At 42.0% G+C, this 25,405-nt stretch overlaps 5 protein-coding genes across 14 annotated transcripts in view; 3 read left to right on the top strand and 2 right to left on the bottom strand.

Moving 5' to 3' along the window:
• Nucleotides 1-6,258, top strand: part of LOC129171582 (trinucleotide repeat-containing gene 6A protein-like) — a 37,092-nt gene extending 30,834 nt beyond the window's left edge. For all 10 annotated transcript variants that reach the window (XM_054760381.1, XM_054760390.1, XM_054760387.1 and 7 more), the window contains one exon: nucleotides 102-6,258. In XM_054760381.1, the coding sequence (XP_054616356.1) occupies nucleotides 102-450 (349 nt within the window). In that variant the 3' untranslated portion in view covers nucleotides 451-6,258. The remainder of the gene's footprint in view (nucleotides 1-101) is intronic.
• Nucleotides 6,259-6,578: 320 nt separating this feature from the next.
• ndufab1b (NADH:ubiquinone oxidoreductase subunit AB1b) lies at nucleotides 6,579-8,644 on the bottom strand. Its single transcript, XM_054760466.1, has 5 exons — nucleotides 8,433-8,644; nucleotides 7,792-7,908; nucleotides 7,628-7,715; nucleotides 7,453-7,559; nucleotides 6,579-7,385 (listed from the first exon to the last, which is right to left on the bottom strand). The coding sequence occupies exons 1-4, from the start codon at nucleotides 8,601-8,603 to the stop codon at nucleotides 7,468-7,470; spliced, it is 468 nt and encodes a 155-aa protein (XP_054616441.1). The 5' UTR covers nucleotides 8,604-8,644; the 3' UTR covers nucleotides 6,579-7,385; nucleotides 7,453-7,467.
• Nucleotides 8,645-9,022: 378 nt separating this feature from the next.
• On the top strand, nucleotides 9,023-13,676 carry dctn5 (dynactin 5). The gene is made up of 6 exons (XM_054760463.1): nucleotides 9,023-9,175; nucleotides 9,330-9,398; nucleotides 9,482-9,600; nucleotides 11,426-11,537; nucleotides 12,996-13,098; nucleotides 13,168-13,676. The coding sequence occupies exons 1-6, from the start codon at nucleotides 9,128-9,130 to the stop codon at nucleotides 13,263-13,265; spliced, it is 549 nt and encodes a 182-aa protein (XP_054616438.1). The 5' UTR covers nucleotides 9,023-9,127; the 3' UTR covers nucleotides 13,266-13,676.
• A 718-nt stretch (nucleotides 13,677-14,394) lies between these two features.
• The window catches only part of usp7 (ubiquitin specific peptidase 7 (herpes virus-associated)), a 39,267-nt gene continuing 28,256 nt past the window's right edge, over nucleotides 14,395-25,405 (top strand). The window contains exon 1 of the mRNA XM_054760409.1: nucleotides 14,395-14,552. The gene's annotated coding sequence lies outside the window, so the exon portion shown is untranslated. The remainder of the gene's footprint in view (nucleotides 14,553-25,405) is intronic.
• Nucleotides 16,996-24,883, bottom strand: hapstr1a (HUWE1 associated protein modifying stress responses a). The gene is made up of 5 exons (XM_054760456.1): nucleotides 24,443-24,883; nucleotides 23,449-23,529; nucleotides 21,485-21,552; nucleotides 21,165-21,375; nucleotides 16,996-18,619 (listed from the first exon to the last, which is right to left on the bottom strand). The coding sequence occupies exons 1-5, from the start codon at nucleotides 24,636-24,638 to the stop codon at nucleotides 18,300-18,302; spliced, it is 876 nt and encodes a 291-aa protein (XP_054616431.1). The 5' UTR covers nucleotides 24,639-24,883; the 3' UTR covers nucleotides 16,996-18,299.

Here is a 25,405-nt window from a genome sequence, read left to right as displayed (position 1 = left end):
TAAATGCCTGCTACTCTTTGCAGTTGACTAATTAAATACATTCAGGTCACTTTTTGAGTAAGTGCTGATGTTTAATGAACCTTATCTCCTCCTGTGTGCAGGTGTGTTTTGGGGAACACTACTATCCTGGCCAAGTTCGCCAGCGAGGAGGAAATCAACCGTTTCTTTGCACAAGGGCAGTCATTGGCCACTCCCTCCTCGGGCTGGCAGGCCATTGGCTCCTCCCAGAGCAGGATGGATCAGTCCCACCCTTTTCCCAGCCGTGCTGCTGAACCCAGCCAATGGAACAGCAGCGACCTTCACAGCTCCTCCCTGTGGGGCGGGCCCAACTATTCCAGTAGCCTGTGGGGGAACCCCAGTGGCACCGAGGCAGGGAGAATCAGCAGCCCTTCTCCAATCACTTCCTTCCTCCCGGTGGATCACCTGACAGGCAGCGGAGACTCCATGTGACCCGGCTGCTCCATCACGCGGGCGACGGCAAGGGTCAGTGGAGCATTCTCAATAATCAGCAAGAATGAAAGCAAAGGTAGTAGTTGTAAACGCTACGGCACTACTCACTCGCAAGATATTCAACAAAACGGGGTCTTCCCTGTGGAAAACAAGTTACGTTTCTCTCTCTCTCTCTCTCTCTCTCTCTCTCTCTGCACATATGTCCACTTTGTTTTAGCCCAAAAACATATCAGTCGAAATACTTGAATCCTGCAGGCCAATTCTATAATGTGAACGGATGGATACTTGCTTCCAGGTAGTGCTCTTTCAGACCGAAAAAAAGCTTCAATCGAGCTCATTATTATTATATATTTGTTTCATTCGTCATGTTTATTTGAATTCCAATTCTTTTATTTTATTTTTTTGCATTTGTTTGCTGACAATGTTGGAGTATGAGCTTTTTTAACTTTGCACTGAATGTGTTTTTTTTTCCTCAGTATATACAGTATATATAATCTGCAATATAGAGGGAGCAGCCAGTTTTTCCAGTGTAGCTGTTTACTCATTGAGGTCCTTACCGTGTGTGCATGGATGTACTGTGTGTGTGTGTGTGTGTGCGTGTGTGCGCGCTCCTCTCTTGCCTTGGCACGCCTACCTTACGTGGAGTTCAAGATCAACAGATAAGTTGAAGAAGAAAAAAAAAAAGCTGACTTAGGAGAATTATCTGGTGATAGTAAAAGTGACATTAAAAAAAAAAGTATTGCACCAATTTTTGTTTAAAAACTAAAGAACGTTGAGCTCTGCAGTGCAAAGGACTGTAGCCGCAGCTGGGACTAGCAAGCCCTGCTTTCCCTAATGTAGGGGGCGGAGCCTATCTAGCAAGCCCTCCCTCCCGCCATCTAGCGGGCAAGGGTGGGAACAGCACTTTCAGAATAGGCTTTCAATGTTTTGGAGGTGCCACACTGCAACCTCTTGTTTACAAGACTTAGGAGGCGGAACGTGTGTTCATTCTTCATTTTAACGAGAAGATGGAGTAAAACAGAAAATGCAAACAAAAATAAAAAAAAATGTTAAAAAACGGAAAAAAATCTTTTAAAAAAAATCATAAAATAAAAAAAAATTAAAAAATCTTATCACGGATGAAGATGATGCTTTGTAACTCTGGGAATTCGGATCAGTGTTTTTGGCCATGGTGTTGGTTATTTGAATTATTCCTCTTTTTTTTTTTTTGTCTGCTAAAAATAACCAGCAATGGTTCTCAGGAAATCAAGCCAGTTTTCCCCACCTTATAGTTGACGGAAAAAAAAAACAAGTACATAAAAAAACAAAAAAAACTACTACTCCTTGTAGGAAAGGAAAATCCAACTTCTAGCACTGAAAACTATGTATAGGTCTGTAAGTTTCTTTTCTCTGCCAAATAACTGCTTTAAGCTGGAGAAGCTCAACACACTGCTTTCAATATGCTGTCTTTTGAGGGTTGGGGGGGTCCAAGTGTGCGTGCGTCTCCTCCATGATGTTCGAATCAACAGTATTGGGGGGGAGGGAGTGCTGTGTGAGTGCTCATGTTCTATAAACCAAGAGAAAGGCGAATCTATGCATACTGTAGCTTCTCACGGCCTACTGAGAGGCATTTGTTGTCTTTATTTTATATATTTTGGTCCATGTCCTAGAAAATATTTTAAATGTTTCACTCAGTACAGCGACATGCGAAATACTTGCTTTTAAAATATATTTCGCTCTCATTGCCACAAAGTGTTTTGGGGGAAGAAAGCGACATGTCTTTTTTTTTTTTTTTTTTGGTTGAAGATATTTTAACAGTGCAAACGTCGTCCACATTTCATTGCCTTGATCCCAATTGTGTCCGCAGATGCAACGAGTCAAGTGGCTTCTACCTGTTTACAAATGGAATATGATTGTATTGTTGTGCTGTGTTGCCCCCCCCCCCCCCCCCCAAGCCCCCTTTTTTTTAATGGGTGATGGGGCAGGGAGGGAGGGGTGAGGTCCCCATCTTACCCTTGATCAATAATGTAAGTCAGTAGATCTTAGCTCCTTTCATGCACAACTTAAAAAAAAAAAAAAAAAAAAAGCTTCAGAGTGCACGTGAGCATTCATTAGCGAAGCCATGGACCTTAAATGCTTCATTACATGTGTATTATTTGCCCCCCACCCTCCAAGCCGCTATAGGTTTTTATTTCACAAGTACGACCCTCCTACTTTTTAAGCTGAGCAGTGACTATCTAACAAAGCGTACGTAGTGACACACAACCTTGAGTATTAGTCAGACTGTGTGTGTGTGTGTGTGTGTGTGTGTGCGTGCCAGTATTTCACCTGCACTCTACCAAATCATTCAATTAGTTTACTTAATTCCACTTCTTTTCCTTAAACCTTGTATTTTATCAGGAGGAACATCTGAACCTTTTTTTTTTTTGATGAACTTAACTGACGTGTTGAACTGAGAAGCCTTGGATTTTGCACTCGGGTGTTTTTATAAGAGCGCAGAGCAAAAGCCAGTTGGATTGAACCATCGGTCGGAGGAGTCTGTGTGCTTTGGGGGGTGGGGTGGGGGGATGGTGGTGTTAGTGTAATGAAGCGCCAGTGTGTCGAGTCAACTGTTTGTTTCTGGTCACTGGAAAACATGTCTCCATTTTTTTCCTCACATTACATTTCCGAAAAACAAAAAGTTGGAGATGCATGTTTTCCACATGGTGGACGGGGTCTTGAGCCTGAGAAGGAATGAGCTTTTCATTGATTGATTCTTCAGGGATAAGCAGCTTGCCTCCTGTGCCTGATCCTGGATCAGCTCACTTGTCTGATGGCTCGTTCTTAGCACTGATCCTGTGTCGGTTTGACAACGTAGACGCCTCCATTGAGTGGGACCCATGGGCATGTTCACCATGTTGGATGTGGCAAATCTGCCCCGTAAACTTAATTCTCACACACACTTTAATGTATTTGGGGAAACAAACAGGCATCAAGAACACTTAGTATTTTTCTCCTGGAAGTATTATTAAACATCTGTTTACAATTAGGGGTGTAATCGGATTCTATCGACATTGCATCTAAAAACCTCCGCTACAAGCCGTCGATTCCAGACACTGAGTATTTTCCCGTGGCGGCACAGAACCCTGGAGGTTTAATGCGACCGAACTCGTTGCGCATTTGAAGCGGTATTACACGGGACGAGAAGAAGTCATTAGCTGCAACAAAAGATGAGCAGCCCCGTCGGTGGTGAATAAAGTCTGGTTTAAGTGAGCAGCTTCAACCTTGTGTAGTGCCTGTGGATGAAACTACACCACAGGTGCTTCAAGAGTAAATGGGCCCATTTTTCTCATACCTGCTGTTGCTGATTATTCCGTTTTGAGTAATATCACGTTTCTGACATTCCACACTACAAAATAAGTCAAAAGTATGTGTGAGTCGTACTGATAGCGGTATCGCTGACACCCATGTTTACGATACCTTGATCCTGAAACATAGATGTAAAAGCTAGCAAAGCAACTACCAACAATCACGAGTCTGAAATTGGAAAACGTTCCTGTTTGGTTCCACTGCGGGACTTCGTGGCATTAAATAGTTTGTAAAATGATGTTTCATGGCCAAGTAGAATGAGAGGCATGTGTTGTCTCCCCCCTGTGGAGACATGAGTTGGTAGAATTCCAAGCAGCACGTGAACAAGGCGTCTTATTGCCACATCCAACATGATTCATGGCTCAATGCTGCGTTTACGCCCGAGTTGTCCTCCCTCATCTCTGTGTTGACCCTAAAGCTCAGCGGTGTCCAAACTTTGAAGGGGTTTCGGGGGAGACGCTCTAAATGCAATCCAATGTGATATACTAAACATGTATCAAGAAAAAAAAACTCTGCTTTCAGTTGCTGCCGCATGGACCAGAATACAAAACGACATGAAATTACTTTTTAAGGCAGTGAACTAACAAGTTGATTAGTTAAAAAAAAGATACACCGCCATTAATCCATCATGGTTACCATGACTCCACACTATTGAGCGCACCTGAATATAAGCCACACCCAGCACATTTAAAGAGGTTTGAAAGTGTACATATACAGTGTATGTGCCATGTAGAGGCCCCACCTGGCTGTCTATAAGCTGCAGGTGTCCACGTGGGATATTTACATAGAAAGACGCACTATAAACCTCGCAATCCTACCTAGCTTGTTGCCCCCATGCCTCAGGATGGACACCCCCCGCTTGTAGCGTCAACACACGCGTGACTTCAGTAAATGTAGAGAAGGGACAAGCACCATGTTACTCGCTTTATTGCCATCTTAACCTGCTTTGTGTGTTTGTAAACATGATCATGCCAAAGTGGGGGTGGTCGTGGGCAAGGAAAGGGATTATGGCGGGTGGGAGGGGGCGGTTGTTTTTGTGAATGCGAGTGTGTGTATTTAAGAATGTGGACAATGTGGGAATGCTTGAAGATGAGCGAGTGTCATTTTTTGCAAAAAAAAAAAAAAAAAAAAAAAAGGGACTATGTAAGGAAAAATCTTTTCAAGTGAGCGAGAACCACCTTTGAGCACTGTACAATCTCCAGGGCTGCCAAGCAGCTTCCCAAGCAGGCGGGGGAAGGCAGACGAAAAAGCAGGGGGAAGCTGGCAGGTGATACTACTTTACTACTTTTTACTATTTAAGAAGAATAATGTGAGTCTTTTTGGTTTCCTCTTGACTGAACTCTTCTGTGAGCAAATATTGTAACACCCAGTGGCATCTATCTTGATCAAAATGCTAGTTGCTTTTTTAGTTTTATTTTACACACACAAACACAAAAAAGCAAACATAAAAACTGTGATCTGCTGTCTTGTTAGTATGAAGATGCGCAAAAACGCTGAAAAAGCTTTAGTCTAACCAGCACAAAGATGAGGGTGGGTGTCGCTCAGAGAGACTATGCAGTGGAGTGTAGGACCCAAGCTTCCATGTCCACCTTGGGTTTGTTTTGTTTTTAAATCCCAAAAAAAAAGCATAAAAAAAAAGAATGGGATTTCCTAATAATATTCCTCAAAATTGTTGTGCCATCATTGAATCGTACTGCTACTACTAATGATAAACGTTACAAAAACAACAAAAAAAAAACCCTAACAGCCGGGCCAGTTGTAGCAGGAGGGTGGGTGGGGTGGGGTGGGGGGGTCCATTTATTTCTTTTCAGTCCCGCGACAAGACTGCTGAAAGTGCAAATTTTACACGACTTTTTTATAGAGATTCTATCAATCCACCGTGTCTAGTTGGATCACCTATTATGCACATTGCTTGGGGAGACTGTTGAATCTATCGTAGAAATATATATATATGTATATATATGAGAATCTATACTGACAGTGTCTATAATCAAACGAGAGGGGCGTCTTCCTCTCCTCGATACAACAGGAAGTAACTTTATTTTCAAACGTCTTCCTCGGGTCATCAAAGGATTTTATCTGAAAACTCTTGGGTGGGGGTGGGGGGGGACTGCACTTTCTGAAGGACAATCTTTATTTGGGTATATATTAAGACAAAATGAACGAAGTCGCCTGATTTATGACAAGGTGTAAAAACCAACTCCAGTGTGCTCTAATATGAATGTCTCCTGATGCTGTCTTGTTTGGTTTCATTTAAATTTACTTTTTTTGTTGTTGCTTGGGTTTGTTCAGTATTTTTTTCTTATTTTTCTGGATTTTAGTGCTCTTAAGAGAATCTGTACTAAGGTGTAGAGTTGTAGGTAGTAGGTCTTCTGTTGGCTGTACTCGTATACTGATTACTGTTTGTAACCTCTGGCCCTTTGAGCCAGCATACAAAGCTGTATAACTTGGGTACAACCCTCAATAAAAGACTAACAATCACCCTCCGGTCTCCCGTTTGTTTTTCAACTCCTTGTATGGAGGGAACTGTTTCGCTTGGGAATAAAAATCCTTATTTCTCCCTCTCAGGAACGAAAGCAGCTTCTACCATGACTGATAACTGAATATTGGGGCCGCATTGGGGAAAAAAAAAAAAGAGAGAATAAAGTCGTAAATTTATTTATTCTCAATCTCATTTTTTCACGTATTAATAAAAGCTTGCCTCACGCAAGAGGAAAGTTTCCTTCCTGAAGTGCTATTTGCTATTTTGCCTCCGAGACGACTCTAAAGTTGCGAATTTTCAAGAAGTCATGAGAATAAAGTTGGAATGTGTCATCTCAGGCAGGCTTTTATTTGTAACATGGCAGCAAAACAGCAGTTAAGCACAAATTAGCATAGCTAACTAGCCCTCCTAATGTAGAAATGTCAATTCACTTAACCTGTTCCAGAAAACATGTTTTTGCATATAAATGAAAGGCATAAATGAACATTTAAGGTCCTTTTTACCTTCACTGACGTGATTGTTGAAAACGAGCTCAACACGGACACCGCCTTCCTGTTTTGCCAGGAGTTATTTCTTCAATAGTGTTTCTCACCTCAACTCTTACTTTGATCACTGCTGCGAAATGGAGCCTAAGAAATTTGCAAGTGCCAGCATTTTAATAAAGATGAGGAAAAACTATTGAATTCGAGACACGACTCATGGCAAAACAAAAAGGTGGTGTCTGATTTCCCTGCAGCAATCACATCTTCAGTGACGGTAAATAACCTTAAAATGTTCATTTCTATGCGCTTAAAATTGTTTTACACATGTAAAAACTATTAAAAATGTGTTTTATGTTTACAGTTCAGACTTGAGGCCTTACTGTTAGCAAAGAACTATGGTCAACCGTTGATGACAGAGCTGATTTCCCCCCCCCAGAAGGTCAATGCCAACGGACTTCTCCCCAAGAGAGTCAACTTATTTTTTTTGCTGCAGCGACATCCATAGTGACAAAATGTATGTTGTATGTTTTTTTTATTGATCAACTGACTAAATGATACACCGTGAGGGTAGGATGACATACAGCTGGAACATTGATGCGCCAAACACTGAAGCAGTGAAGATATTTGGTGTCCGATTGGTCACACTGTGTGAAAGACAACAAGATTGTCAAAATATAGGGGGTGGCCCTAACTTATGTGTGACAGACTTGCCTCTTGTAGAACAGATTATTCATAAACATCCTTCTTGTCTGCGATGTACTGTACGATCTCCGATGGAGTCATCAGCTTCTCTGCTTCTGCATCGGGAATCTCAAAGCCTGTAAGGAAAACAGACGTCAACAAGCAGGCAAACAAGGAAGGCAGGAAGGGGCACGTGCGCACTCACCAAACTCATCCTCCATGGCCATAATGATCTCCACCTGGTCCAAGCTGTCCAGACCCAGGTCTTTCATAAAGTGGGAGGATGCTTGCAGCTGTAGGCGGGAGACACATTGCATTATAAAACTGATGCTGAATGAATAGAGGTCGTCTTCCGTAATGTCCACTCACACTCTCGGGGTTGATCTTGTCGTAGAGCTTGAGCACGTACATGACACGATCTTTGATGGTCTCTAGCGTGAGGGGGGGCAGGTCCCCGTATTGTCGGCACAAGACACCTGATAAGATCTGGGAGATCCGTCCGGGAGGTGCCAATCACGGTTAGAGAACAGCCGGTTGAAAAAAAAAAAGAAAGTACCGACACATTGAACAGCTGGACACGTGCATTCAAAAGTTTCCGGAAGTTCAAATGAAGTCTTGTAAAGGTCATAGTGCATTTGAGCTTCATCCAAAACACTTGTAGACATTTAAAACATATGGCTGCTAAGCACAGCTAATGCATTCACTTAAACCACACGGGAAAATGACATTAACAGCATCACGAATACGCCTAACAATGAAGCTGCAGAAGCTGTTCCACAACATTGCTAGCAAGCTAACCAATAAGCCGTGTATTCATACATAACCAATTCCTATTTGCTTTCTGGAAAACTTTCACAGCATAACCCTTTAATTGTCGGTACGAATAAACAACCAGGCAGTTATCACACACTTTTGACAGGCTGCGTTACCGTAACACTTTTGAAAGGCGTCGGTAGGTCACCGCGGCACACACGCTAGGCCAAAACAGCTCAATGATAGCGGACACTCACCGGGCTCTGTCCGAGCCACCGCGTCCTCCGGCTGTCTGCGGCAAAGGAGAAAGGTCGGACGGCTGCGGCTAGAGGGGCTGGAGCGGCTCTCACCGTCGGGTTGGCGGTGAGAAGCCTCAGCGAGGGCCGGGCGAGCGAGCGGACGCACTGGCGCAGGACACGGGACGCCATGACGGAGAGAAGTGGCAGCTGCTGTTACCCAGCATGCACTGCGAGAGGAAGCAGCGGGGTCAAGGGCTTAACAATGCGCATGCGTAACTCAGTAGTCACATTTATTTGATTTATTATGTTATTTCACAACATGTATTTACTTGGTCGCCAAATAATATTTATGTGCGTAAGAACATTTGTGACCGAAAAAAAATCCAGAAATTGTGAGTTCGGGCAAAATTCAGGCAAAAGCAATTGATCTTTAAATTGCACAATAGATTAATGCATGCTCTTTTGCAATTATCCACCATAAAAGAACAAAAGTGAAAGTAATTTAACAATTAAAAATAGCCTCTCTGTTGGATTTGAACATATTCCAACGGAAACGTCATCCCGAATTTCATGAAACCAATCGATAACACTTAACTCAGCTCGTACTGTCTGTCCTGCATCCATCTGTCAGTCGAAGAAGAGCTAAAGCAAACAGATGCTTCATATTTTGTTTTTGTCTTCGTTGTCGTAGCAAGCTTGTCAAATCCGCAGCTATGGAGTTGTCAGAAATATTGTACAACAAGGCGGAGTACATCGAGACGGTAAAGTTTGTTGTTTCCTGCCGCTGTTAGCTTGTAGCTTGCTATGTGGCTAATGGAGTAGAATGGGGCGTTGGGCGATGGAAACATTGCGGTCACTTCAGCGAGGCCATACGTTTCAAAGGAACATTCTAACACGACATTTGCTCCATTTCAGGCTTCTGGCAACAAAGTTAGTCGGCAATCGGTGCTCTGTGGGAGTCAAAACATCGTACTGAATGGCAAAGTAAGTCAAATGTGGTAGTACATGTATTTATAAATCCCGTTGAGTTGTGACTATTGTTTGTGTTTGTGTGATTCCTCCTGCAGACAATTGTCATGAACGACTGCATCATCAGGGGGGACCTGGCTAATGTCAGGGTGGGCAGACATTGTGTGGTCAAAAGCAGGAGTGTCATTCGGCCACCTTTTAAAAAATTCAGCAAAGGGTAACGCATTTTTTATTCATTCATTAGACCAGGAGGAGTCCAAAGTGTGGCCTGGGTGCCATTTGTGGCCTGCGGCACATTCTAACAATATCATTTAACAAGAAAACTAAAAAAAAAAAACAACAACAGCAGCAAAAATGGAAAAATCATCAGTAATCTTACAAGAATAAAGTAAAAATATTAAGAGAAAAAAAGTTGTAATCAAACAAGAAAAAGTCATAATTTTATGAGAATAATATCCTAATATTATGAGGGTAAATAACATAATTTTAGTAGCATAAAGAATATTATGTTAAGGAAAGAAATGTTTGAAGTCCTAGTATTGTGAGAAAAAACAAAACAACAAATAAAGAATTTTATTACATTGTGGAAAAAGTTAAAAAGGTACGAGAATAAATTCCAAATATTATCAGAATAATAGAAGAAAGTTTACAGGAAGAGCGTTGAAATAGTTGGGGGGGAAAAAGAACAGACAGCAAAAAAAACGATAATTTTACAAGAATTAATTACAAGAATATTCAGAGAAAACGAGAAAAAAGTTGTATTCTAACGAGAAAAATGTTACAATTTCATGAGAATAAATTCATAATCGGAAAAATAATGTTTTATTTGCATAGAGTTGAAATATTAAAGACAAAATATGCTATTTTTTTAAAGTTATAATATGAAAAACAAAAAGTTGCAATTTTTGGAAAGTTAGGTTGCAGAGAAAGTTATAATGTTAAGAGAATAAAGTCAAAATAGTATGAGAATAAAGTCATAATTACGAGAAGAAAATTTACAAGAAGAAAGTTTAAATGGTAGGAACAAAACGACTGTAATTTCACAAGAATGAAGTCAAAATATTATGAAAAAAAGTCATACTCTAACGAAAAAATCTGACTTTTACCAGAATAAACTCGTAATAGGGAAAATAATGTTATTTTAGTAGCATTGTGGAAATATGAAAGAAAAAATACTTAATATTTTTTTAAAGGTTGTAACATGAGAAATAAAATATAGTTGTAATTTTTGGAAAATGAGGTTGAGGAATAAGTTATAATATTATGGGAATAAAGTCATAATATTACGAAAATAACATTTATGAAGATTATTTAAGAAGAAAGTTGAAATAGTTGGAAATAAAAATAAAATAGCAGAAATGGGGAAAAAACTGCTGCGATTTTACAAGAACAAAGCTTTATAAAATGAAGAGAAAAAGGCATCTAATTAGAAAAATGTTGCAATTTTACCAGAATAAACTTGTTGGAGGGAAAATAATGTCATTTTGGTAGCGTAGAGTTGAACTATTAAAGAAAAAATACGTCACTTTTCAAAAGTTGGAATAATATGACAAACTGAACAAAATAAAGTTGGAATTTTTGGAAAAGTTGGTTATAATATTATGGAAATGAAGTCAAAATATTATGGGAATAAAGTCATGATATTACAAAAAGAAAATTTACGATTATTTAAGAAGAAAGTTGAAATATTTTGAAAAAAACCCAGCAAAAATGGGGGGGGGGGAACTGAAGTTCATACTAATAATGGGCTTTTTCAGCTATATCTCAAAGCTGGAATGCAGTTGTTTCTTGGAATATGTACTGTACAGTATAAATACATGTGTTGGTAAATTTAAAAAAAATATGCATCCTTGACTTTGTTAATAAGTGGCCCTTTGTGAAAAAACTTTGGACGCCCCTGCGTTTGTCATTACCTTGGAGAAATGTTGGTAGATGACAACCATGCATCTCCCAGTGCATCATTGTTTACAATAAGGCTGCAAAATGGTCTTCTGAATGGAAAAAGTGCTGTTAAAAATGTAAACATTTATTCCACCCTTCAGAGTGGCGTTCTTCCCGTTGCACATCGGCGACCACGTCTTCATCGAGGAGGACTGTGTGGTGAACGCAGCCCAGATCGGCTCCTACGTCCACATTGGCAAGAACTGTGTCATAGTGAGTGCACACGCAGAACACACACACGCGCACGCGCGCGCACACACAGTGTGGTGAGTCACATGTCAAGATCAGGGGTTAGAATTTTCCAGTTTGCTGCAGAATGACGCGAAGAGACACACAGAGGATGCTATTCTACTGCATTCATGTTTGTCATCATTCTATGAAAAGGTGGATGGGACTCAAGCTATTTGCATTGAGGGGTGGGGGGGGACACCCACTGTGGCAGTGAAAGACGTAAACATGTTATAGATTATCTAATCCAGGGGTCACCAATGTTTTTCCTTGTGAGAGCTACTTTTACAAAATGAAAATGGCCAAGAGTTACTCATTTTTGTAACATTTATTTTCAGAGCTTATTTTAAACCCAAACAAAGCGAATATGCTTGTTTTACCAGAACATGAACAAAATGCTGGTGTCCACAACTCACATGTTGTATTTCACAATGCATTTCTTTCTACTGTTCTTTCATTATTAACTGAAAACCTGAATGAAAAGCAGGCTTGCGGGCAACTCATGTGGTCATGGGGGGCTACCTGGTGCCCGCGGGCACCACGTTGGTGACCCCTGATCTAGACTGACACCCAAATGCAAAGTGGTGGCGTAGTTTTTCCATGAGGGATGGACATTTGACTATATTTCGTTTTCTACAGAGAAAGTTAACTCATTCAATACCAAAGACGTACGAACGCCCGATCCCAACAACATATTTATACGTCCTTTAGGGTTTTTTTGCACAACAGGCTAAAAGAGGTGATGACGCAACGCCACGCTAATGGATTTCACTTCAGAGATCATTTCAAGCCATAAAGACGGCCACAAGGTGGCAGAGTGCATTTGATAAGAGCTCGGCAGAAATCATGTGGACGGAAAAAACACACGCGACAGGAAGGAGGGAGTGAGAGAGCGTGGAAGAGTGTAGCGCGCAGACGGTTACGCATTGTAGGGAAGTTTTAACGCATGCACACGCGCACGGCTGTCGCGCGCACGCACATGTGCACACATCAATCAGTTCCAAAAGTGAAAATTGTAAATAGCTCATGGTGTTATATTTGTAAATAAATTGGTATTTTGATGTAAAACAACCCTTTTTGTGTGTTGTTTATGTAGTGGCGTAGTTGTGTAGATATTTGAGCTGTCACAAAAGCAAAAAATATTTGTGTTGCAGTGAAAGTTATGCTTGATGCTTGAAGTGATATTTTCCTGAAACGTACGTGTGCTCTACTGCTGATGACTAAAGAACAGGAAAGGGTAGAAACAAACTTTTTTTCTGCTTTTGGTAAGTTCCATGTTTATACGTATAGCCAGAGAACACAATATTCTGTGTGCCTTGAAAGATCAGTCAAACTTGTCTAAAATTTATATTGAATATAAAAATTTAAATTTATAATGAATATAAAATATATTTAAAAAATAATATTACATTATACTATCATAATTGTGTTTTGTTGACACAGGGTCGTCGCTGCGTGCTGAAAGACTGCTGTAAGATCTTAGACAACACCGTTCTTCCTCCTGAGACAGTGGTGCCTCCTTTTACTGTCTTCTCAGGATGCCCAGGTCTCACACTTGGTACACTTGCAGCACTCACGCGACTTCTTTTCTTAAAAGTCACTTGTTGTTCTTCAGGGCTGTTTTCCGGGGAGCTCCCAGAGTGCACGCAGGACCTGATGATTGACGTCACAAAGAGCTACTACCAGAAGTTCCTTCCCCTGAGCCAGATATGACTCCCGTGTACGCGGTTCCTGCTTGGACTGTGAGAACGCTCCGTTTAGACCTCGCAGGGTGCGGCAGTGGTCCTGTTAAGAGTCAGCTTTGGAAGATCACATAAAATCAGCAGACAACTGCTGCTCTTCCAGCTGCTTGCTGCAAGTGAGGATGAGACAAACGTGGACCAAAACACTTGTAGCTCATTTCTGTGTTGCTGTACATGAAGTTTTGACACCTAAACCAGTGTTTTCTTTTGTTTGCTTTGCTACTACACCGATGCGTAGTTGTTTCCAAACAAATCAGCTCCAATATGAAAGCGTGCACTGTACTTTTCCAAGCATACAGCAAAAGCAGTGCAGCAAGAATATGAATATAATGTGATATTATGCAACAATATGTGTGATAAATAAAGGAAATAGAAAAAAACAGCACCATTTCTGATGCAGTCTTCTTACACAACAGTTTATGTAAGTCTGAAAGGGTGAAAAGTGTTATTCAGACCAATTGTTCCACTTTCAGTGACAAATGTTACGCAAATGCTTCCTAATGGTGTATATGGCACCATCTAGTGGTTAGAGGTAGAAATGCATCCGTTTTTTTTAAGGGTGAATTCCATGAAATGCGGGAATACAGATTTCCATCCATCAATTTAGAATCGCCAATTAACCTAACATGCAAACTCCACAAAGAAATGAGATTCGAACCCCGGTCTTCCCGATCTCCTTACGATGACTGTGCGGCCAACATGCTAACCACTAAACCAAATAATGAATAGGGGTTCTCCGACAGATCGGCCACCGATCAGTATCGGCCAACTTCCGTGTAAAAGAACGTTATCGGCATGTGAATACTATGGATACTTACTTTGCAACGCCGTTAAGCTCCGCCCCCATTGCTGCAGCCAGCCTATCGCGACCATCTCCCGCACACTTTCGCTGCACAAACCCAAAACAAGCATGTCTGCGCTGTGAGAGTGAAGTTTTGCTCTCTGCAAAACACGCCTGAAAAAGCTTTAGTTTGGTTCGCCATTTGGGGGGCGGGCAGTTGATAGGGTGTGGTGAGTTTTCGCGTCTCGAGATGTGATTCTAGGTCAGGCGGTGGTTAATTAGCCAAAACGCGGCACACGTGCTCGTGATAGTCGGAACAGTGGTTGGATTCGTTGGACTGGATGGCCGGACATCGTCATCGTCGGCGGTGGAGGAAACCGGATTTTGTCCAATGCCTGACGTCACGCTGGATGCTCTTGAATCCAAAGTCTTCATAAAGAAGGCGCCAGATCCTCTTTCACCAGTGATTTTGAAAAGGTAAGTCGAACATGTTTTTGTATAAATTTGATGGTTCCCCTTTCAAATCAGCGGTTTCAAGCCCAGCGGTCACCAACGGGCACAAGTTGACATTTTGGCTACAAATGCTGTGCTTTAGTTTGTGTTTGTGTTGGAGACTCTACATCACATGTGTCAAACTCGTGCCCTGGAGGGCCGAGACCTCCAGGTTTTCTCTCCAACCAGTTTCTTCAGCAGGTGATTTAATTGATGAGCTCCTTCCCTCAAACTGAAGGTGTTGATCATTAAAATCACCTGCTTTAGTGACTGGCTGGAAAGAAAACCTGCAGTGTCTCGGCCCTCCATGCCACGAGTTTGACACCCCTGTTCCACATTGTCCATAGGTATGAATGGGAGTGTTGTTTGTCTATATGTGCCCTGTGATTGGCTGGTGACCAGTCCAGGTTGTACCCCGCCTCTCACCCGATGTCACGGCCCTCGTGAGGAAGAGCGGCATGGAAGATGGATGGATGTGTGTGGATCTTTGTGCGTGCATTTCTGTGCGAGTTCATGTGTGTGGATCTGTGTGTGTTGTTTGGTGTGTTGGCGACCCAGCAGGAACAAAACGTGGCCACTTTTTTTAGATGTTAATTTTCGGCAAAAATGGTAAGGAGTAAGTTACCCTTTTGTAATTTTTTTCCCGACTTACATTAACTGCTATTTGCTGCGCCCCGACGTAGAGGAGACCCCCCACACCCACATCGGGCGTCCCGGCAGGACCCAAAAAGGGCAGAAAAGGCTACTTTTTTGAGATGTTGATTTTCGGCAAAAATGGTATTTCGTCTTTTTTTCAGCCTTTTTTCAACTGCACTTTTCTGCGGCGGAAACCCTTCACAACCTCATCGGGGGTCCCGGCGGGACCGAAAAAGTGCAGAAAAGGACACTTTTTTGAGATGTTGATTTTCGGCAAAAATGGTAAGGGGTTACCCTTTCATCTTTTCTTTCAGCAGTTTTTCAACTGCACTTTTCTGCTTTGGTTTGTGGTGAAAACCCCCCACACCCTCATCGGGGTCTCGAAAGGACCCAAAAAGGGCAGAAAAGGCCACTTTTTTGAGATGTTGATTTTTGGCAAAAAATGGTTACCCTTTGGTCTTTTTTTTTCAGCATTTTTTCAACTGCACTTTTCTGCTCTAGCTTGTGGTGAAAACCCCCCACACCCTCATCGGGGTCCCGAAAGGACCAAAAAAGGGCAGAAAAGGCCACTTTTTTGAGACGTTGATTTTCGGCGAAAAGGGTATATCGTCTTTTTTTCAACTGCACTTTTCTGCTCCTGGCATGAGGTGGAAACCTACCTTTGTTCTTTGGAAAGCACACACAAGCAAATAAAAAATGTCACAGAGGAAATGACTATACTAAGAGGATGGTTTGATAAAAATAGATTACCCTTGAACTGAAGTAAACTAAAATAATGCTTTTTGGTAACAGCAGATACGCACGCGCAAATACAAAGGGTGAACGAAAATACACATCTGGGGTTGAAACTATGAAACTATGAGCTGGGAATCTTACATTAAAAATATACAACATAAGATGGTGAGAAATATATTGAAGAAAAAAATTGTCCTTCACCAAAAATCACTCCACACAACTTTACTTCACTCTGGTATGACCAAATCTAACTTATTGTGTGGCGATAAGGGGTAATAACTATAACAGTAAACTAAACTAAACTCGCTCAATGTAATGCAAAAAAAGATCAGTAAGGATACTGCCGCATGTAGACGTCCCTTTACTTGGCGTCTTTGGCTCCATCTAGTGGTCAGAGGTAGCAATGCTCCGAAGCAACCCTTTTCTAACGGCTGAATTGCATTGAATGCGGGATGCAGATTATAAAATTGTAACAAATATTAGTTAATATATGTTACATTTTATAAACTTCAATTTTTAAAAACACATAATCCCTTTAAATTGTTTTCCAGTCTCAATGAATTAGTCCAACCAATTTGCAACTCAATTGTTTTATTTCGTCTTTACAATGTGAACAACATATATTAGACCAACAATTAAATGTTAAGTATATAGATTAGCCATGTATTATTTTTTTCCGACAGTTATGTATCAAGAAACAGCTGATAATAATAGTGTTGGCTTGTGTGCATTGGGATTTAAAAAAAAAACAATGTTTTGTGGTTGAAGTTGTAGCTCACATTCCCTTTCATTGATGTGACTGACGTGGAACAAACACCATTTTTACCTTTTCAGTCAAGAGTGCTGCAGCGCAAAGTGAAGAAAGAAATCTAAGCAAATAATAAAAAAAAAAAAGTGAGATCGCAGGCTGCCATCAATTCTCCTTGCACGACACGGCAAATGCCATCATTTTTAGCTTTTAGGGAAAGTTCCTATTTTAAACAATTCCTATGACAAATTGAAAACACCACTGTACAGGTTCACAGGTCAGAAGCTAATTAAATCCCAGTTTGTAGTGGTTTTGCAAAAAAAAAAACAAAAAAAACTAGCGAGCTTCCATGCAGGAATAAGAGCCAAGCTAAATGCTAAAGTGAAATCTGTGACCAAACTGTAACATTGGTGAGAAATAAAACTGGCACGCTTTATACAACTTAAGGGGGGGACAGTGACGTCACTGTGGTCCACAGACAAAGGCTTAAATGCATTCATTCATTGTGATTTCATTTATTAAAGTCAATAAATATGCTTTCTTTTCCAATTGTACTCATTCAACAGAGTCTAGAAGTGACGTGTGTTTTGCAAATAAGGCAAAAAAAAAAAAACGGTCGCAGCATTTGAGCAAAGATACCAGCTGACAAGTGCATCAAATGGAAACAAAGCACATTTTAGATGCGCTGTGAGCACAGCTTGACAATGCCATCAAGACACTTCTGCAACACATCACGGAACATAATCCTTTTGTTCTTACAGCACCGATTTTCAGTTGATGAGCCCTGCTGGGGGGGGTACGACGGTGGGCTCCGTACCGGGGAGACAGAGTTCTCCCGCGCGTGACGGCAAAGCGGGTGACAATTGGCCGCTGGTTGTTTACAACCAGGAGAGGCTACGAGCGGAACACGACGGAAGAGCCGATTTTATTTGCATGAGTCCGAAGTTGAAGTCTTAAGTGCAAAAAGCCTTATTGCAACTCATCAGAAAAGCCACACAATCACACAAAAGGGCCGCCACTTTTTTTTCTTCTTTTTTAAAGAGCAAGACTGCACAAAAGTGGGGAAGTTATTCAGAGGACAAAAAATGTCAACTGTCCTCAACAAATAAAAGGTGGCCGCAAAAAAAAAAATAAATAAAAAAAGTTTGCCATCATTGTTGTAAGCAGTGGAAAGAAAGCGAGAATGATGAACACTGGTGGTAAAAGAAGAAAGGTGTCCTCACAAGCGCAGACCGGACCAGACCGTCAAGTAACAGGAGGAAGTGTTTGACGTACGTCCTCACTTCCTTATTAAGGTGCTGGGTGAGGTCAGAGGGAGTAAGGGCACAATCGTGTCAAGAATCAAGTGGCTTTTAGCATGTTAAGCAGCACATGGGAGTACTGTCTTGATCCCGGACCCTGCGACACGCCGGCGCTCGCCCAGGACCTCCCGAGTCGCCACGTTTGCTCGCTCCTGTCAAGATCTCGACTAGGGAAGGGAGACAAAGAACAGAGCTCACCCGACAATCGTAAAAGTGAACTTGGGAGCCTCCGGTGCAGACGACGATGAACACAAAGCCGTCGGTCAAGGCTTCCTCCGCCCCTGCCCCCGAGTGTGGCGGTTCCTCAGCAGTTCAAATCATCCTGTTGCGTTTGTGAGTCGGAGAGTCTGTGATGACGTCACTACACTGGGTGGAGTTTCGTTTCCTGGCTCCTCCCCCGGCAGAGGCTGAGCCTGTTGAGTCCAGATGGAGTGCCATCTCCTCTGAGATGAAAGTGTTCAGGTCAACGTCCTGCAGGCCGTTACGTCTGCTGCGGCACAGCGCCCCAGAGCCTGAAGAAGCCCCGCCACCGGCAGCGGCACCGCCGCCACCACTGCTGCTCCCGCTAACGTGCGTGGGAGACCCTGGAGCACCGGAGCGCACGCTGATACTCGCCATGGCACCGCTCAAACCTGGAGACCAAACGGCAGACGTCTTACTTAGCATCAGGGTTTGATTAGCCTGAATGCTAGCTGTGCCACGTGAGATTTAGCCTTCAGTATACAACATATACATTAGGGATGTCCCGATCCACATTTTTTGGCTTCATTTTTTTTTAATGGGCTTTTGTTACAAACATGAATTTGTGGAATTGAAAATAGCTCTTCAAACCATCAAAAATAATGCAACCAAAGTATTGTTGAATTTACTTTTTTGTTACACAACAGGACCAACAATATTGTTTGGCTTTTGTAATAAACCTCTGTGAGGCAGGTCCCAAATCCAATAAAAAACACGTCCAATAAAAAAAGGATAAAATTGGAAAAATAGGCATACAAAATACTTTTGCTGTAGGACTAATCATTTGACATGGTTATCGATCAATTTGTGGTGTGATTTAGGATATGACTTTTTTTTTTTTTTTTTTTTTACAAACTCTTCAGCGCAATAGTAATTTATTGACAGTCCCTAGTGTAAACAACCAGCGGTTAGAGCAGCAATCCCCGTGCAGGCAGTCGCGGAGCCGGACATTTTTCATTAGGGTGGCCAAGGTGAGACCATTACTCACACATAGGGGTGCTAATAAGTTGATTCCTGAGATGTCTAGATGGCCAGTGAGGTAGCCACAGCCACCATGTAGCTCTACAGCTGCGTGCGAGTTCCCCGCACAATGACACAACAGTGCGGGCACAGTGAGGGGGAAATACCGCTGTAGCTACTGAGCCAAATATCCAACGTGAAACTAACTTCACAACGGTATACCGCGATCATGTTTGCATGGTGGTGTTGCGTTTTCTTCTCCTTTCGGGTGCCGGGAGTCGAGTGGCGACCAGCGTTGAAGCACATTACTGCACCTATTATGGTGGAGTGTGGCCCAGAGCTACAAACGTGATACAGCAACCGGATCGGCCCGGTCTCGTGGCGGAAGCCGATATTATCCGATCTTAAAAAAAAAAAAAAAAAATCACATCTGGACATCCCCAATGTACATATTATATTGTTTAGATACATAAATATTTTTTATTAATTTGAATTGAACAATGATTAAATCATGCTTTTTTCATGGCTGCATATGGCCAAAACAAAAAATATATTTAAGCAAACATATTTTTTGCCTAAATTAAGCATTTTCAAGCATACAATGGCTAAATGAACTAAAATACACATAGGCAGTCAGAAGATGCATTCAAGGACGTGTGATGATATGAAGTATTCTACACTGATCACTAGGTGTCAGTAATGTTACTGTAAAATTTGGTGAGACACACAAGTACCAGACTTGATCACCGATACAATAACTGTCACGGCCATAACCCACGGCAAGCTCAACTCTGAACCCCTTGATGTCACTTCCTGTCCACACCCCCACTGAGCTCCCCGTGCGCCTGAACACATTTACAGCAACACACACGAGCACGAGTGTTATGTCTTACATGTGTTATTATGTCTACTTCATTGGGTAATAGGAGTGTAAGGGTGACTGAAGGGGTGTCACTTTATGTCTCAAGGGCACTAATAATGTTAAAACCCACATTTAGAAGGTCCTAAACAGGTTTTCTATGCTCTAACTGCCAAAATATTAAAATAATAATAATAAATAATGAATCCTACTTTGTGGAAATTCACTTATGGTCGTGTCTGGAGCCAATTCTCCACGATAAACGAGAGATTACTGTACTGCACAAACACAGCAACAACAGAACCAACGTTGTAACCATGGTTACGAGCAAACTGCTCATCCAGCATTAATTGTGTAACAACTGTGAGCTTCACGCCACCAGCTGAGTAGCACAACCAACATTTAAAAGCGCATGCAGAGATAAATAAAGCTGTTGGATGCTGACCACTCCTGATACTTCATATGCAGCTACTGGCATAACCTTGCAACTATACAAGAGTTGAATACAGGTGTTCATTAAAGTAATTACGGTAGTTCAATGCTCCAAAAGGACAAAAACAACAACGATCATCATGAGCGCCACCCTAAAAGCAGCCCCTTAAAATGACCCGAGAGAGACAAACACAGGAGGAGGGGCTTTCAAAGTCAGATCCCCCTATCACCATTGGCCCACACTGAACACACCTTATCTCTGAGCCACATATGGAAAGACTGACTCACATGCACACACTTGTATATAAATATTATGTAAAACATACATAGGAACTCACTGTATACCTGCTGTGCATCACAATTAAAAACTCATTGAGAAATTGGTAGCAGCCTGAATATGAGTCATGGATCGTTTCAAATGCAACACAATCACAAGCGACACCAAAGGTGCGATCATATCCACAATAATGAGAAACAAAATGCTCACACGGCCAAACACATTTTGTTTTCATACAAGTGTTGGATCGTAGTTGCTTTGCATGGTTTGCATGACATGCTTGAAGGATTGACTCAGAATTTGCCTCTGTCTGGATGTGTCAAAGCGGCAGGCTGCTGCATAAATACCTCACTCACTCAGACTGTGCAAGTATTCTGATTGGGGAGCTACCATGGCTACGTTTGCTTACCATGCAGTGCTATGGCCTCCCTGAAGGGCTGCAGGTCAGCTTCCACAGACGAGCCGGTCTCGGCCGGTGAGTTAGCCCGGCTGGGGGCCACCATGGCCAGCCTGGTGCTGGCCCTGCTACTCCTGTGTGGTGGCGCTTTGCCACACAGAAAGCTGATGAGATCCTCCCTGCGGATGGTTCTCCGCCGCTTTTTTACCCAAGCCAACATGTCCTACAAGGTGGGGGAAAAGGTAGCCATACACACGTAGTTGTGGTAAAAATAGAAAAAAAGCAACATTTGATCGCATTAGATTAGCACTGAGCGCTAACAGAAGACCAACCTTATTACGTCGTTGGTGTCCTATCTGGATGCCTCTGTCGAAGCTTCTCTGGTGGGCTTCCACACTTTCTGGAATAGGAAAAAAAGATCTATTCAAAAGACAAACACGTGGTAAATGGCATACCTGTAAAAAAAAAAAAAATGTTGAAATCTGTTAATATTTTAATATTTAACTCTGTTGTCAGTATTCGCGATCCAAACATTTTGAGCCAGACTCGCTCATGCATGTTGACTGGTTTTGATAGTGGGTCTAAGCATAGTGGAACCCTAAAAATCAAAGGGTTAACTTTTTGAAAAATTGTTTCAAAGTTGTAGAAAAGTCCACAGCACAAACTTCTGTCATGTGATTCAGGAACTAAAGAATTAACTCTGTCAAGTGACTCCTTTGTGATAACTAGAGAGGTACAAGTGATGGCAAATAAAACAACATGTCATGATGGACCACAGGAACCAAAAATAAGAGCTTATTGTGACACGTCCTGGCTGCTCGGTACCAACATGGCCGTACGGACAGTAATTAAAGCATTGGAGGCACCTCACTCTCCAAAAGGAGTCATCCACCGCCCTAAGCTACTCATTCATCAAACCTTGTCAATGTTATTGTTTTCGCAATCAACAGTGCTTCACTTCTTTATTTGACCGAAAAGAATGCTAAAATGTGACAGCTGTGAAGTGCATATGCGGAGCGACTCACCTACCGAGCTTGTTAGTCACTCGTCTGTAGTATGCATTTTATTTTGACAGTTTCAAATGTTAAACATCTTTAAACAGTGCAGTTAAAGGTTTCATTTTATAACAAGTTTAAATGCATCCCACAATAGTTTATTATAAGTTTGTTGTCCACAAGGTAGCCTTGATGCTAGAATTGAACCAGTTTACGTTTTAGTAAGTCCGCCTGGGAATATGCTGTTTTGTGTGTTTGTAGCTTTAATGCTAGTGATCCATTTATCCACCTTTCCCGCCGGACTGCAATCTATGTGGTGTTGGGTTTTGCATAATTGGCCATGATGTAAAACTCCAGTCAGAGTGGAGAAGTGAAGAAACTCTTACTCAGTGTGTGTGCGTGCGTGGGTGTGCGCGGATAAAACTGAGGCAACATGATTTTTACACCTTATTTAACAACAGAAAATAAATGTATTGACATACGGGTGTTGGTATAGTCATGAACAGATGCGTTACAAAGCGTGACCAACTTAGTCGTGGTATGTGCGTATGAGGGTGAACAGGTAGCGCCAAATCTATCTGTGGCGGTCCAAATGCATTTGTTGCGGGCTATGTTAACGTACACTACCGGTCAAAAGTTTTACAACACCCCAATTTTTCTAGTTATTTATTGAAATTCAAGTCGTTCAAGTCCAATGAATAGCTACAAATGGTACAAAGGTTAGTGATGACATGCGAGGGGTTAAAAACAAAGTAAGGTTACCCAAAACTGAAAAATAATGTGTACTTCTGAATTATACAAAAAGGCCTGCTTCAGGGACCACAAAATGGGTCAACAATTTAAAGCTGTTCTGCAGAAATGGAGGTTGATCAAGCCTTGGCAGACGGTGCAACTAATTCCTACAGGTGTTCCAAGTTCTGGAGCACTTACACCTCTTCTGTCTGAGTGTTCGGAACACACTGTGGTACTATACCCTCGTGAACATTCGTTGAACAGCATTGTACTGGGGAAAGTAATTTGTTGCTACACAAATGGCAAGAAAAAAGGAATTAACAATGGCAAAGAGATAGACTATCTTAACACTTAAATATGTAGGTTTTTGTGCTCTAAAACTTTTGACCAGTAGTGTAGCTATGTGAGCTACAGAGCTGACATTTCGGTCACATTTTAACAGCAACGCTTGACCAAACAAACCGCACTAGCAGAGCAAACGAACTACAGTTTGTCTCAGTATGAACGCACCCTAAATGTTACAACTTGGCGGTCTTTCCTGATGAAAAGCAGAATGATGGACAGGTTACCTTTGTACAGGTTGGTGACTGCTGTAGCAGCGTTCTGAAATGGCACCCACAGCGACAGACCCTGTTGATGACACACTCGGTCTGTGGGAGAAGGAGAAAGAGAGAGAGGCAGGGGGTGGTATTGGTTATCTGTGTGACACCCAGACATGACATACAGGTCGGGATGAGGCCATTTTATCTTGGGTGTACAAAGTCACTGGCATAAAAATAAACAGCAAGCTTGGCAGGAAATAAAGGAGTCGGTCACACACCAAGGGACTTGCCCTCTCAGCAGTAAAGTTGCAAAGCAGTGTCAGACATATGTCGGTGGACGCAACACGTCAAGCTCGAAATATGTGGCCGCCAATCTCCACTGAGGCCAGACAGACAAACACAATTTCATGCAGCGAACTAATAATATCCACGCCATTTTGTGATTAGAACGCTGGCTAAGCTACATGTTGTTTCGTTGAACTGTCCACTCAGCAGCTGACCTGGCTTGTAAAGAGGAGAATGTAAAGCGTGCTGATTATCTTTGGGTATTAAAAGCGAGTAACGCTGACAGTTCAACAAACTGTCATCTGGGAATGTCGCGTAGATACGATTGTTGTTACCATCGCCATTTTGTAGCTAGCCTAGCAAACGACTGGTAAGCAAAAAGCTTATACCTAAACTTCGAAACAACAAACTACATTAATGACATACTACAGTGTCTGTTTTATTTAGGTTGCCGTTACTTCGGACCACGGCGCTACAGGAGGTTGTTTACCAGCCTCCCAACTTATAGCGTTAAGCAAGTTCATAGTTCATCCGGCGAAAGTTAAACAAAATGATGCACTGCCAAATCAACCGTGCAAGTTCCACGGTAAACTAGTGAACCTATTAGAGATGGATCAATGTGTCAAAGTGTCACAACACAGTAACATTTAGCTAAGCTGCTAATCAACAAGCTAGCCTGGTGCGGCGACACTGTCATCATGCTAACAGCAGCGCATAAGAAAGCGGCGGTGTCAACCTTTGTATAACTGTGCCACGGCGGTGGCGGAGTTCTGAAAAAGATGCCATAGTTTATCCTGGTCGTTGTCGGCCTCCTCTTCGCTCGGCTCTCTCTGCTCCGCCTCGGCTAAACACTGCCGCTCCCATTTTGAGAACCAGTGCTCGGGTCCGTGTTCCTGTATCTCCGGGTCGCCGTCTTCTTTCTTCTCCTCCATTAATACACGAAAACTTGGTGGAATTTTACTTTCAAGAGTTTAAGGTACCGAGGTAGATTAAATAGAAAACTATAGGATAATGTTTATGGAGAATATTACCGTTTGTACTACTTCGTACTCGATATAGCACTACAGTATCCCCACCATTCCCGAAGCTTTGCTTAGCAGACTAATTTCTGAGTTGCCGACGTCAGGGATATATACAACGTAAGCTACCTTGTTGCCCGGTTCGTCCCGCCCAGTAGTCATAAGCTTGACGATGGTTTGGTGAGCTAGAACCTAAGAGGTGGGGTTTAGCTTCAGCGTCACAATACCATTGGGTTTTTGACTTGTCCTTCACTGTGTTGTCACAAAAGAACTACTGTGAAATGTCCCCATTGCTCAAGCTTGGGTGAGAGCACAGCCTTCTGCAATATATGTGAATGCATCTGGTTTTAATTAATACATATATTCTATGTGACTTTGTGCAACAATTTGGGTTGTCTTGTTATTTTTTAAGTGATTGTAACGTTTTAGCACACAAGTACCAACGCAAAACTTTAATATAAAAACGCTTCAATCACCAATGTAAATCAATATTATGTATGTGTAGCATAATTAATTATATTTCTGAGCACACTACTACTCTCTAGTACCCCGGAAGTCGTAATACGAGTATGACGTCACTCTCAGGTACAGTACACGTTTGTTTTGCCTGTGCGTTCTCTCTCTTGACAACTTCAAAACAAATTTCAAGAAGATGGCATGGCATGGAGTGAAAGATGGCA

The sequence above is a fragment of the Dunckerocampus dactyliophorus genome, chromosome 18 (assembly GCF_027744805.1).
Source record: "Dunckerocampus dactyliophorus isolate RoL2022-P2 chromosome 18, RoL_Ddac_1.1, whole genome shotgun sequence".
NCBI classification, from domain to species: domain Eukaryota; kingdom Metazoa; phylum Chordata; class Actinopteri; order Syngnathiformes; family Syngnathidae; genus Dunckerocampus; species Dunckerocampus dactyliophorus.
The sequence above is the reverse complement of the archived record's forward strand: the minus strand, read 5'-3'. Positions and strand labels throughout refer to the sequence as shown.

Bases quoted from the DNA above. Each gene is read 5' to 3' on its own strand.
- hapstr1a (XM_054760456.1), bottom strand. From the start codon at position 24,638: ATGGAGGAGAAGAAAGAAGACGGCGACCCGGAGATACAGGAACACGGA. The intron at 21,376-21,484 runs GTTGGTCTTCTG...CCCACCTTGTAG, and splicing joins GACACCAACGACGTAATAAG to GACATGTTGGCTTGGGTAAA. The intron at 18,620-21,164 runs GTAAGCAAACGT...TTTGGTCTCCAG, and splicing joins GGAGGCCATAGCACTGCATG to GTTTGAGCGGTGCCATGGCG.
- ndufab1b (XM_054760466.1), bottom strand. From the start codon at position 8,603: ATGGCGTCCCGTGTCCTGCGCCAGTGCGTCCGCTCGCTCGCCCGGCCC. The intron at 7,716-7,791 runs GTGAGTGGACAT...TCCCGCCTACAG, and splicing joins ACAAGATCAACCCCGAGAGT to CTGCAAGCATCCTCCCACTT. The intron at 7,560-7,627 runs GTGAGTGCGCAC...TTTTCCTTACAG, and splicing joins GGCCATGGAGGATGAGTTTG to GCTTTGAGATTCCCGATGCA.
- dctn5 (XM_054760463.1), top strand. From the start codon at position 9,128: ATGGAGTTGTCAGAAATATTGTACAACAAGGCGGAGTACATCGAGACG. The intron at 11,538-12,995 runs GTGAGTGCACAC...TTGTTGACACAG, and splicing joins TTGGCAAGAACTGTGTCATA to GGTCGTCGCTGCGTGCTGAA. The intron at 13,099-13,167 runs GTCTCACACTTG...GTTGTTCTTCAG, and splicing joins TGTCTTCTCAGGATGCCCAG to GGCTGTTTTCCGGGGAGCTC.